The sequence below is a fragment of the Mauremys reevesii genome, linkage group 1 (genome assembly GCF_016161935.1).
Source record: "Mauremys reevesii isolate NIE-2019 linkage group 1, ASM1616193v1, whole genome shotgun sequence".
NCBI lineage: Eukaryota > Metazoa > Chordata > Testudines > Geoemydidae > Mauremys > Mauremys reevesii.
The window spans coordinates 120,154,983-120,167,405 of record NC_052623.1 but is presented as its reverse complement, the minus strand read 5'-3'; the positions used below and the strand labels follow the sequence as shown (position 1 = coordinate 120,167,405).

The window sequence follows — 12,423 nt, the reverse complement described above, 5'->3', positions numbered from 1 at the left end:
TATGTGATGCTGTTCCCCAGATTCCACTTGCGGTGTCTGCAAGCTTGGCTCTACTTGACTTACTGGCTAAACAGGGACTGCATCGACTCCAAGGTGACTGTTCTCGCCCTCCCTCGCTTGGTGGTCAAACCAACCAAAGTCATGGTGGGGACTCCTTTCAGCCGTCCCATACTAAGAGCCACCATTTTGACAGAGACCTCTCTTATGGGGTTGGGCGCTCACCGGGACTTCCACACTGTTCAGGTTACTTGGACTCCACAAGAGATCAGTCTGCATATAAATTTACTAGAGCTGAGGTTGGTCCACCTTGCATGCAAGGCCTTCCTTCCCCTCATATGCTTGTTCCATGTACAGATAATGCCGGGCAATATCACCATGGTGTTGTATGTAAACAAACAGGGAGGAGAGAGATCTCATTTCTGCCTAGAAGCAGACAGATGTTGGAACTGGTGCATCAGAAACTACGTCATGATACAAGCTGCTTACTTCCCAGGTGTACACAATTCCCTAGCTGACAAACTAAGCAGAAGTTTCTCTGCGGACTATGAATGGGAGATCCATGACACAGTCCTAACCAAGATATTTATGCAATGTAGTACTCCATTATGGGACCTCTTTGCCTCCCGGACAAACAGAAAACTTCCCCTGTATTGTTCCAGGGGGGGCATGGTTTGTGATTCCAGGGGTGACGCTTTCCTGGACAGATTGCCTCAGATATGCCTTTCTGCCCATCCTGCTACTGCTGCAGGTGATAGGGAAGAGCCATCGTGACAGAGCCACCATCATCCTCCTAGCACCCTCCTGGCCAGACAGTTCTGGTTCATGGAACTTGTAACAATGTCTGTACACACGCCTATCAGGATCTGCCCATTTCTTGATTTCCTAACCCGGGGGGGAATCAAGCACCCCAACCCGGGAACTCCACCTCATGGCCTGGTATTTAGATAGGCATCAGAAATAGAACGCTCATGCTCTGCCCCCATTCAGGAAATCCTTAACCCAAGTAGAAAGGATTCTGCTAGAGCAGGGGTGGGCAAACTACAGCCCGCGGGCCACATCCAGCCCACGGAACCATCCTGCCTGCCCCCCGAGCTCCTGACCCGGGAGGCTAGCACCTGGCCCCTCCCCTGCTGTCCCCCCTCCCCTGTAGCCTGAGCTCGCTCGCTCCACCACCGGCGCAATGCTGTGGGTGGTGGGGCTGTGAGCTCCTGGGGCAGCGCAGCTGCAGAGCCCGGCCTGACCCGGTGCTCTGTGCTGCGTGGTGGTAGTGGCGGCAGCAGCAGCAGCGTGGCCTGCTGTAGCGCCGCCAGCCACCAGTGCTCCAGGCAGCGTGGTAAGATAGAGGGCAGGGGAGTTCAGGGTGGTGGTCGGGGTGTGGATGGTGGTCAGGGGGGAAACGAGGTTGAATGGTGGCAGGGGTCCTGGGGGGCAGTCAGGAAGGAGCAGGGGTTGGATGGGGCAGCAGGGGGCACTCAGGGGACAGGGAGAAGGGGTGGTTGGATGGGGCAGGAGTCCTGGGGGGCAGTCAGGAATGAGAGAAGGGGTTCGATGGGGCGGTGGGGGTCCAGGGGCAGACAGGGACAGGGGCAGACAGGGAGCGGGGGGGGGGGGGTGGTGAGGGCCGGGGGTCCCAGAGGGGCCCTCAGGGAACAGGGGTGGTTGGATGGGGCAGGAGTCCCGGGGGGAGCAGATAGGAGGTGGGGACCAAGCCATGACCCCCTCCCCTAACTGGCCCGCCATACAATTTACAAAGCCTGATGCGGCCCTCAGGCCAAAAAGTTTGCCTGCCCCTGGGCTAGAGTCTGCTACCTAGCTAAATGTAAGGGCTATTTGGCCTGGGGACACTTCCGCCAACATTCACTAGATACTGCAAGCACTCCAGTTAGCCTAGGCTATCTCCTCTTCTTTAAGATTGCAGGTCTAGCCCTTAGTTTGCTGGGTGTACACCTAGCAGCGATTAGTGCTTTCCTCCCTCTGTCTTTACTCACCCGGCGACTGTGCAATTTATGAGGAGCTTTATCAGAACCTTCCCACCGGTCTTTAAACTTGTGCCTCAGTGGGACCTTAACCTTGTCCTATTGGCACTCACAGGTCTGCCTTTCGAACCTATGGCAACATGTGCCATGACCACCTTAGTGCCATCACTTCAGCAAGAAGGGTCATTGAACTAGGAGCCATTTTGGCAGACCCTCCCTTTACAGTGTTTCACAAAGGGAAGGTTTCCTTTAGGTTACACCCAAAATTTCTTCCCAAGATTGTTTCTGAGTTCCATATCAGTCAGTCAATAGTTACCTGTATTTTTTTCCCCAAACCCCATGTTTCTTCTGAAGATGAGAGACTTCACTCCCTTGATGTCAGGCATGCCCTGGCATTCTACCAGCAGAGAACCAAACCCATTAGATCTCCCGGATTCTTTATTGCCATAGCACAGTGGTTTTCAACCTTTTTTCATTTGCGGCTCCCTAAAAAATGTTGAATGGAGGTGCAGGCTTCTTTGGAAATCTTAGACATAGTCTGCAGACCCCCAGGGGTCTACGGACCACAGGTTAAAAATCACTGCCATAGCAGAAAGATCATGTGGGCAAGCCATATCCTCCCAGAGGATTTCCAAGTAGGTTTCGGGATGCATCTTAGAATGCTACAAAATAGCAAAAATTTCCCCTCCTGGGAGTATAATAGCTCACTCACTATGAGCACAAGCTGCTTCCTCAGCATCCTTATGGTACGTTCCATTGCAGGGCAGCAACTTGAAGTGTTCTTGATGTACTATATTCTAGTCCAAGCAGCGACTGCAGATGCAGCCATAGGAATGGCAGTACTACAAGCATCTCTGCTGCCACCATCCTTGCACTCTCCCCCAGTTTGAACACTGCTTGCCAGTCACCCATGTGACACCCAGGGACCATCATTCGAAGAAGAAATGGAGGTTACTTTACTGTAACTGGAGGTTCTTTGAGATGTGTAGTCCCTATCTGCATTCCACTACCTGCCCTCCATCCCTTCTGCTTGGGATCCAGTTGGGTTGTGGTAAGAAGAACTGGAGCAGTGTCGACCCGCACTGCCTTTTATGCCCTTGGATGGGAGCTCAAGAGGCACTACTGCACATTTGTGGGTCAATGGACACTGCTTTGAAGAATTTCCAGACTCAGGCGCATGACGCATATGCGTATCCATGTGTGGAGTACAGATAGGGACTACGCATCTCAAAGAACCTCCAGTTACAGTAAGTAACCTCCATTTATCTTAGTTAGAGCTCATCAGAATAACACCTGGATTATCTGCTGACTATATGTTTTTATAATGACAACTTTTTCTTTTTGAGATTTCACTGCATCCCAGTAGTAATTACTGAACTACTACAAGAATTCTTTTCCTTCTGCTAATACCAAGCTCTTTAGCTAATGGAGATTAGAGGTGACATTCAAAGAAAAAAGTGTCCTGTTTTGCTGCTTTATGATGATGGAAAGGAGACGTACAGTTGCACTTTGAAAGCTCCAGGAAAAGCTGCGTTATCCGGCACTTTACACACTGGAATGCCCTATAAACAGGCATTTTGGGAGTCGGTGTGGGGCGTGGGCTCTGTGAGGGAGTTTGGCTGCAGGAGGGGGCCCAGGGCAGGGGTTTGGGGCACAGGAGTGGTTTCAGGCTGCTGGATCCAGGTTGCGCTCATCTAAGACGGCTCCCTACAAGCAGTGATATGTCCGGAGAGGCACGGCCAGGTGGCTCTGTGCGCTGCATCTTCCCGCAGGCACCACCCCCCGCAATTCCCATTGGCCACGGTCAGTGCTCCTTGGTGGAGGAATGGCCATGGGGGTTCTGTGCGCTGTCGCTGCCCCACCCCAAGCTCTTGCTCTGCAGTTCCCACTGGCTGGGGACCGCAGCCAATGGGAGTTGCAGGGGCGGTGCCTGCGGGCGGAGGCAGCACACAGAGCTGCCTGGGTGGGCCTCTCCAGACATGTCGCTGCTTGCGGGGAGCCGCCCGAGGTGAGTGCCGCCTGGATCCAGCATGCTGAAACCTCTCCCGCACCCCAACTCCCCACCCAAGCCCCCTCCCATTCCCAAACTCCCTCCTGCACCCCTACCCTTGCCCCAACCCCGAGCCCCCTCCCACACTCAAACTCCCTCCCTCTTAGCTAACTGGAATTTTTGATTTACTGGCACGCGCACATTCACTCACTCACTCACTCTCCCAACATGCTGGATAACAAAGCTTTTACTATATCATGGTCCCATATGAAATACAGAGAATATCTTTCAAACTAGTAGAATTTTTCAGAATGGAAGAAACTTCTTTAAAAATATGCCAACTGTAAAAGACTTGTTTTTTACATGAGCAATTTCCCCCCTTGTATCAATTTCTGTTTTTGCTGGCAGACTCCTTGGAGGAGAATTATAATTAGTGGAATTATAACACCACAAGAGACATAACTGAAACTTGGGCAGTTAAGAAGGGAAAGGATTTTACTCCATTTAAATCTTGAGTTCTGTTTTTTCATTATTGCCTACATCTAATTAACCCTATCTGCTGGCAACACTTAGGAGAAAAGCTCTGTGTAAAACTGAACACTCAACCCATTTAATTGAGAGTTGTGAAAGCTCCCATTTTCACTTTAGCCTTCCAATGAATACTCCAGCAAAAAGGATACTTTTGGTAAAAAAAAAAAAAAAAAAACCACCCCCCCCTTCTCTTTATTAAAAAAAAATAAAATAAAAATTAAACTGTTCTCTTATGCATCATAAAGAATTATTTAAAAAAATAAAAAGGTAATTTTTTTTCTTTGCGGGCCACCTTTAAGATAGAGGGTTTTACAATTGCTGTATGTTGCTCTTTAATACATGGTGGTTTTTTGTTTGTTTCTATAGCATACATTCGATCCAATCAGATTATGGGCTGGGGAGAAAAGGCTATTGAGATACGATCAGTGGAAACTGGGCACTTGGACGGTGTGTTCATGCACAAAAGGGCACAAAGACTCAAGTTCTTGTGTGAACGGAATGACAAGGTACCCTTTTCTTTTTTGCTTGCAATTTCTTGCTTTCGGTTACACCATGTTCTTTAATTGCCTTATAAATATCTCGAACATTAAAGCTTAATACAAATTTTTGCTTTCTTTCTTACTCATCAGACTTTGGTGAGCAAGTAGATAATCTGAACGCTTGGCTACCATCGTAAATAGTTTTTGTCTCTTTCTTCACAGGTTTTCTTTGCTTCTGTACGGTCTGGTGGAAGCAGTCAAGTTTATTTCATGACCCTAGGCAGGACTTCTCTTCTGAGCTGGTAGAAGCCATGTGATTTGACAAGGGATTGCTGACATCCAGAGTCTTCGAGATCCTCATAACTTGGAATTATTAGTAACTGGAGTACAGACCTGCACTGATGCAAGCACTCCATCTGAATGTGTGTGCGGGCATCACTAGTGTTAGGTTTCTTTTTGTTTTTAAACTGAGGCTGCAATGCAGCTGGTGCTGTAAAGATATTACCATCAGGTGCTATAAGTCTGAGATTTGGGATCACACTAGAAAGCAACAGGTCTTTTCCCCGCCCCCCCACCCGGTTCAGCTCCAGAATACCTAGGCTTTGAATGACTCCGTTTGTTAGTGTGAAAAGAGAGAGGCTCATCATGAATATGTTGATTTGGCAGGAGGCAGGCAAGAGAAGGTGACAAGTGGTGGTGAGAGTCAGTCTTGCTGAAGCAGAGGGCAGATCTAATCTAGTAATGTTAAACAATGTATTTAATTGACATTTCTTTTTTGTAATGTGACAATATGTGGACAAAGAGGAAGGTGCAGGTTTTAAGAAGTTAATATTTATAAAATGTGAACGACACAGTGGCTAGGATAACTTCTTTTTTGGGGACAGGGTGGGCGGGGGGTGATGGAATTCTTGGTTTTGGTTGGTTGGTTTTATTTTGGCCTGGCCAAGAACTTAGTCATTTTTCTGTGTACCAGGTTTTGCCTGAAACGTGCAGATGATAAAAAGTTTGTTCATTTTCTATAATGATTCTGTGTTAGGACAGAACTTGGTGATGTCACAGTATTAGCACTGCCTCAGTTAAAGGTTTAATTTTTGTTTAAACCTAGAAGTGCAACAACAGTTTTACCACAGTCTGCACTTGCAGAATGAAAAAAAAAAAATTCCAAACAACATATGTTTATTTTTTGTGCCTACCTCATTGTTTTTAATGCATAAAAGAGGTGGTTTAGTTTATACGTTTTTAGAGGAAAAACCATTAATGTCTAATTTAATCTTAATACCAAAACTACCAGATGAAAGGTTTGACTGTTATTCTGTAGCAAGTTTCAGCAGAAGAGGAGAGTAGTCCATTGAGATGGTTGAAATAGCCTTATGGCAATGAGACACTGACTAATGTAATTGCTTACTAAGTTTGGAAATCAAATATTTTTAGCAACTTCATCAGTAATGGAAGATTGATGAATTTAGCCTAAAACCAGAGGTTTCACTCTTCTAACATGTGGGCTTAGTAACAGGCAGGTAACAATAACTAGTCTAGTTCTATAAACTGTTAAATGTTGTAGGAAACATTTTGGGGAGGTGATGTTTTTCTTTTCTAAGAATGCAATGCACTAAAACTATTTTAAGAATGTAGTTAATACTGCTTATTCATAAAACAGCATATACTTGTGTTTAGGTGTAAGATCCCAGCTCTGGCTCCCCCCTTCCCCCCTTTTTTTTAAAAGTCAGTTTTATTTTATGAATAAGTTTCTGACATTTGTAATAAATGTCTCAAGAGTAATAATTTGTTTAATGGCTACATGTTCATTACTTGAGAAATCTTGAGTGTATAATAATCTGTTGGTGATGTAATAATGCACAGTGTCATGATTCAACCATTTTTATTTTATTTTATTTTATTTGTTTTGGTGGGGTACTTTGTTGACAGCTGCCTTAAGCTGTTCATTCAGTGAACAGGCTCTCAGTGTTTCACGGGCTTTGTCTTCTGCTGTGCTTAATTTACTTTCATGGCATGACAGGTAGGGCTTTTTAAACATTCTTTAATCAAACAGATTGATTGTTCAAGTGACTGGTCACTTGATTGCTTTAACAGTAACAGCACCAACTGGGCAAGTGTTTTGCTCCACGAACCCTTCTTTTGGCATCAACCCTGACTGCTGTAAATTCTTCTAATCTAATCAGCGTTTTTGCTGAAAGTTCTCCTTTGAACATCAGACACAGTTTAAAAGGGAGCTGGTGTACACACACACACATATATATCTAGAAAGCCTTACATTTGCTGGCAGAAGAGTACTTAGAAATATTTTTTTAAATTGTTTGACTTTTGGATAGCACTGAAGGTCAAGGGTGGGGACACATTTCTTCAGTATCTGTTACAATCAGCCAGAAGAGTTATCAGTTCTCTGTACTATAATGAACTAAAGGGACTCAGAAGTCCGACGAAATCATAGACATGGATGTAATCACGAGATGGCCCTGTAGCATAATTAGCTGACACTGATCAATTCAATGTCATTCTGCATGGTTTTAATTCTTCCAGCACTGTGTGGTTAAAATGGATTTAGTTCTTGTCCCCACCTCACACACTACCTTGGAAATCAATACGATTCATGTACATGAGAATGTTCCAGGGATTCCCCAGGTTAAGGATATGTGCTTTTGAAGTTCCTATACTTCCGGAGGGACACTCATTCACTGGAACTGCTGGATGGCAGCTTCTGCCTCCACAGAAGTGCCAAGGTGGCCAAACTACAAGTAAAAATAGTGTTACAAAACCACTACATCTAGAACGTTGGACTCTTTAAACAGTGCTTTTGCAAGAGCAGAAAAAAAGCTCTCCTAGGTTTAGTTTTAAGCTTTAATAAGTAATACTTTCTGTATCTTTGTCAAAGTAACCCTAACTGTATGACTGCAGTGTTTTATTTTTATCTTATGCACATGTTATGTTGGAGAAAATGTTTACAAAAATGGTTTTGTTACACTAATGTGCATCACATATTTATGGTTTATTTGAAAGTGATTTTTGTGGGTTTTTTTAGTTTTTCATATTAGTAATAGAACACTTTTTGTGACTTATAACCCCAAACTCTGCTGATTATAAAGATGCTAAACAATAATACAAATGACAAACTGCATTAAAATTACTAATTATAGAGCTGCAAAGCAGACTGGTGACAAGTAAACACTCAGCCTTTTTTTTTGCAGTGCTATCTAACTTGTCTTCTGTGTATTATGGATATTACTGTTTTTTTCCCCATTTTTCCTTAAATAAAGTCAAAATGACACCTACTGGAAGTGGAAAGTATTTTAAACATTTTTCTGGTCCTGGAGAACCAAGGTGTTTACTGCCTTATTTCACTGAAGCTGAAAAAAAGCAACGTTACCAAATCTCATGATTTTACTGCAAGTTCAGCAATATTTGGTATTTTTATTTAAGCCCCAGCTCCTGGAGCCAAATGATTTCACGAGAATCTCAGGTTTCTTGTTTGTGGTTTTAATTTTTGGTCCTCATGGTTGTGTTGAAAAGCTTTAAAATGTAAATCAGTTTCACCCAAAGGCTCAGAAGACACTCATGGGGAACCTAAAATGGTGGTGGTGTTTTTTAAAATCTCATGGTTTTTGGGAGTGGTAGTACTAAGCAAGTGTAGTGAACTGCAGATCTCAGCAGGTGTAAATGATGTAGCTCCATTGAAGTCCAGGCCTACCAAGTGTAAGTAAGGGAGGAGTGTACAAAATTGTACAGAGCTCCCACTTGCACTGCCTGGTCCTGGCCGTACCCTGTTCATGCTTTCCACCATGTGCTGTTTTCTTTCTGTAGTGGGGATTAAAGAAAATGCCTCTTCTAAACAAGTTGACTTGTTGTGTAGGCTGCTGCCAAAACAAGAAGTCTGTGCTCACACTGCAGGCATGTGTTCAGGATTCCCTCTCCGTTTGAGCTGTAGAAGCTAGCCATAGGTTGTAAGTTAATAAAAAATATTTCTGTGCTTCTTTCATTTTATGTAGACAGAAAAGGCTTCTGCAAATTGTTCAGGCCCACAGATACCCCATTCTCTTGACGTTAGAATCGAACTGCTGTTAAATAACAACAAAAAGTAGCAGAAGAAATTAATTGCTAGCTACACTCAACCTGACTCTTGCCTAATGCCTGATCCAGAGCTACAGTATTTCCTCAGTGAAACTGGCAAGCAGTCAAAGAAGAAAACAAGCATATTCACTTTGAGGGCTTGTCTACATTAGAAAATCATATAATTTTAAAACGTTAGCTAAAATGATGCTAAACAAAAGTTAGCACTCATGATAGGCAAAGACTGTCATATTTAATATTGGGGCAGCTGATCGTGGTTAATGCTAGTGATCAAATTTGATGCCCACTTACTGGGTGTTAGCAAAGGCGATGGAAAACAGGGAAAGGCATCATGCTCCACAGGAAAAAAAAAATTCACAATTGCAGTGGGAAAGACACAGGAAGAAGCCAACAAATCTTAAAAGCTGGGAGCCAAATATCATCCTTCTGTGTGGCTTGTGGGCTTGTGTATATGCAAATGGACAAGTTGATCAGGCCCATGCAAAATAACAAAGGAAAACCAGTGTATTGAATAATAAAAATAATAAATTGCAGTTAGCCAGATAAAGGAAAAGCTAAAGACCAAAAAAGCCATTTCAGCGCCGTAAATTTAACACTGGATTCTGCAGTGAGAAAATTGCAGAAACCGCGAGACCTTGCTTATAATATATGTTCCATTTCCACTGTTAGCATTTAACACAACACCAGCCCATTTTACTGTCAACTGTAGCGCCCATCTCTGTTACTGTGAATAACTCTACTACCAGTGCAGAACTTCCAGATCTCCTTGGCAAGCTGCCTTGAAGTCACCTGGGCACATTGCCATGCAGCATTGTGAAGACGAAACCAGTTTAATTCCAAATGGCTCGTTCAGTATTAGTTTTGAAGAATATCATAAGGGAAATGTCTGTCAATACTAATCTTGTCTACTTATGGGTGGCTGATTTTTTTTTCTTTCATTCAGTTTTTTAGTCCCAGAAGTTAAATGGTGAGAATACTTGTTTGACAACTTGAGAAGAATATCTCATTTACCAGAATGTAAGATCCAGGGAGTGGGGATTACTCTCCCTGCCGATCTAAAGAAAACACTACAGTACATGTCAGGGATGAAAGTACAAAGAGCAGCTTTTGCAGAGTGGCTATGAGAACTGAGGGAGCAAGGATGGATCCCAGGACCCGCACATCTTTGGTGGAGCTCTGGCATCAAGATGATGATGATAATTTTCATCCCAGGATCACGTTAGATTTTAAAATGTAGGGGGTTGGACTAGATGACCTCCTGAGGTCCCTTCCAACCCTGAGATTCTATGATTCTATGAACCCCTTTTGATTTTAAAAACATCAATGCAACATTCTGAGGTGACATAAAAGGAGTTGAAACTGAGTGTATTGATATTGCTGTGAATGGGGGATAGGTGATATTGCTGTAGAAGCCACATATCACGGAATTAGGAGAGAGGGGAAGGGTAGCGTCCATCTCAGTTTTCTTTGTGGTCATGTCACTTAGGGTACGTCTATACTTACCGTCCGGGTCGGCGGCTAGCGTTCGACTTCTCAGAGTTTGATATATCGCGTCTAATCTAGACGCGATATATCGAACTCCAAACGCACTCCCGTCGACTCCGGAACTCCACCACCGCGAACGGCGGTGGCGGAGTCGACGGGGGAGCCGCGGACTTCGATCCCACGGTGTCTGGACGGGTGAGTACTTCGAACTAAGGTAGTTCGAGTTCAGCTATGCTATTCGTGTAGCTGAACTTGCGTACCTTACTTCGACCCCCACCCCCCCTTAGTGTAGACCAGGACTTAGCGATGACACAAAGAATGCTACTCTGTGAGAGTCACTTTCTGTGTGAAATGCTGCCTTGGCTAACAATTCCTGAAGAGGTTTCAGAGTGGTAGCTGTGTTAGTCTGTATCAGCAAAAACAACGAGAAGTCCTTGTGGCACCTTAGAGACTAACAAATGTATTTGAGCATAAGCTTTCGTGGGCTAAAACCCACTTCACCAGATGCATGGAGTGGAAAATACAGTAGGAAGATTTATATAACAGTACATGAAAAGATGGGAGTAGCCTTACCCAGTGGGGGGTTGTCACGGAGTGTGGGGGAGTCAGGGCCCTGCACCCCCCATGTCCTGCGATTTACCGTGACTCTTAGCCAGCCAGTAAAACAGAAGGTTTATTAGACAACAGGAGCACGGTTCCAAGCAGGGCTTGTAGGTACAACCAGGATCCCATAGCCAGGTCCCTCTGGGGGGCAAGGATTTTAGACCCCAGACTTGGGGTTCCCTGCCTCTTCCCAGCCAGCCCAAAACTGAAACCCAAAACCCCTCCAGCAGGCTCTCTTCCCCTCCTTCTCTCCCCCTCTCCCTTTGTCCAGTTTTCCGGGCAAAGGTATTGACTTGCCCCACCCCCCTTCCTGGCTCAGGTTACAGGCTTAGGTACTGTCCCTCACCTAACATCATCCCCTGCTTTCCCATCCCCCATGCAGACAGTCCCAATAAAACTAAATGACATTTCCAGGTTAATCCACCCCGCTCCCTACTGTGTCACAGGGGTCAAGACAATTCAGTTAAAGTGGGCTATTATCAACAGGGTGATCACTTTTGTAGTGGTAATCAGGGTGGCTCATTTCAAACAGTTGACAAGAAGGTGTGAGTAACAGTAGGGGGAAATTAGTATGGGGAAATTCAGGTTTTTTTAGTTCTTGTAGTGACCCATCCACTCCCAGTCTTTATTTGGGCCTAATTTGATTGTGTCCAGTTTGCAAACTAATTCCAGTTATGCAGAATTTCCCCATGCTAATTTCCCCCTACTGTTACTCACACCTTGTTAACTATTTGAAATGAGCCACCCTGATTACAGCTACAAAAGTGATTTTTCATCCTGTTGATAATTGATTAGTCTCAACCCCCCACTGGATAAGGCAACTTCCATCTTTTTATGTACTGCTATATATATCTTCCTACTGTATTTTCCACTCCATGCATCTGATGAAGTGGGATTTAGCCCACAAAAGCTTATGCCCAAATAAATTTAATTCCTGAAGAAAGCTCCTTTTAAAATACACCAACCCTCTTATTCTCCCCCAATGTCTTGCTCTAATTCATCCCAATCTCAAGTCTAAAATTAAAAATGGGGAGAAGTGTTCTGTTATTTAAAAGAGCAAACTGTTAATTTAATGCAAATGTACCATTCCAGTGGGATGATAAAGCCACATGGCAGGGGGGTTTCCTCCGTTGAACTAAAAAAGGGAAATTGGGTTTACCAGTCACATGGAGGCTATTGTGGTTTTACAGGGTAAATAGTATGTGACATGGGAAAGCTAATCAAATTTATTCCAGCTGTGCTTTATGCCACTCACACTTTACTTATTCCGTCTGTG

General features: G+C 44.4%; 1 protein-coding gene and 1 long non-coding RNA gene across 12 annotated transcripts in view; one reads left to right on the top strand and one right to left on the bottom strand.

Moving 5' to 3' along the window:
- MAP4K4 (mitogen-activated protein kinase kinase kinase kinase 4) overlaps positions 1-8,416 on the top strand; it is a 237,996-nt gene extending 229,580 nt beyond the window's left edge. For 6 of the 11 annotated variants that reach the window (XM_039531327.1, XM_039531333.1, XM_039531317.1 and 3 more), the window contains 2 exons: positions 4,864-5,003; positions 5,199-8,416. In XM_039531327.1, the coding sequence (XP_039387261.1) occupies positions 4,864-5,003; positions 5,199-5,282 (224 nt within the window). In that variant the 3' untranslated portion in view covers positions 5,283-8,416. The remainder of the gene's footprint in view (positions 1-4,863; positions 5,004-5,198) is intronic. The other 5 variants (XM_039531398.1, XM_039531390.1, XM_039531373.1 and 2 more) reach the window with 1 other exon arrangement.
- A 489-nt stretch (positions 8,417-8,905) lies between these two features.
- Positions 8,906-12,423, bottom strand: part of LOC120395970 — a 35,690-nt gene continuing 32,172 nt past the window's right edge. The window contains exon 4 of the long non-coding RNA XR_005592903.1: positions 8,906-9,046. This is a non-coding gene — a long non-coding RNA (uncharacterized LOC120395970). The remainder of the gene's footprint in view (positions 9,047-12,423) is intronic.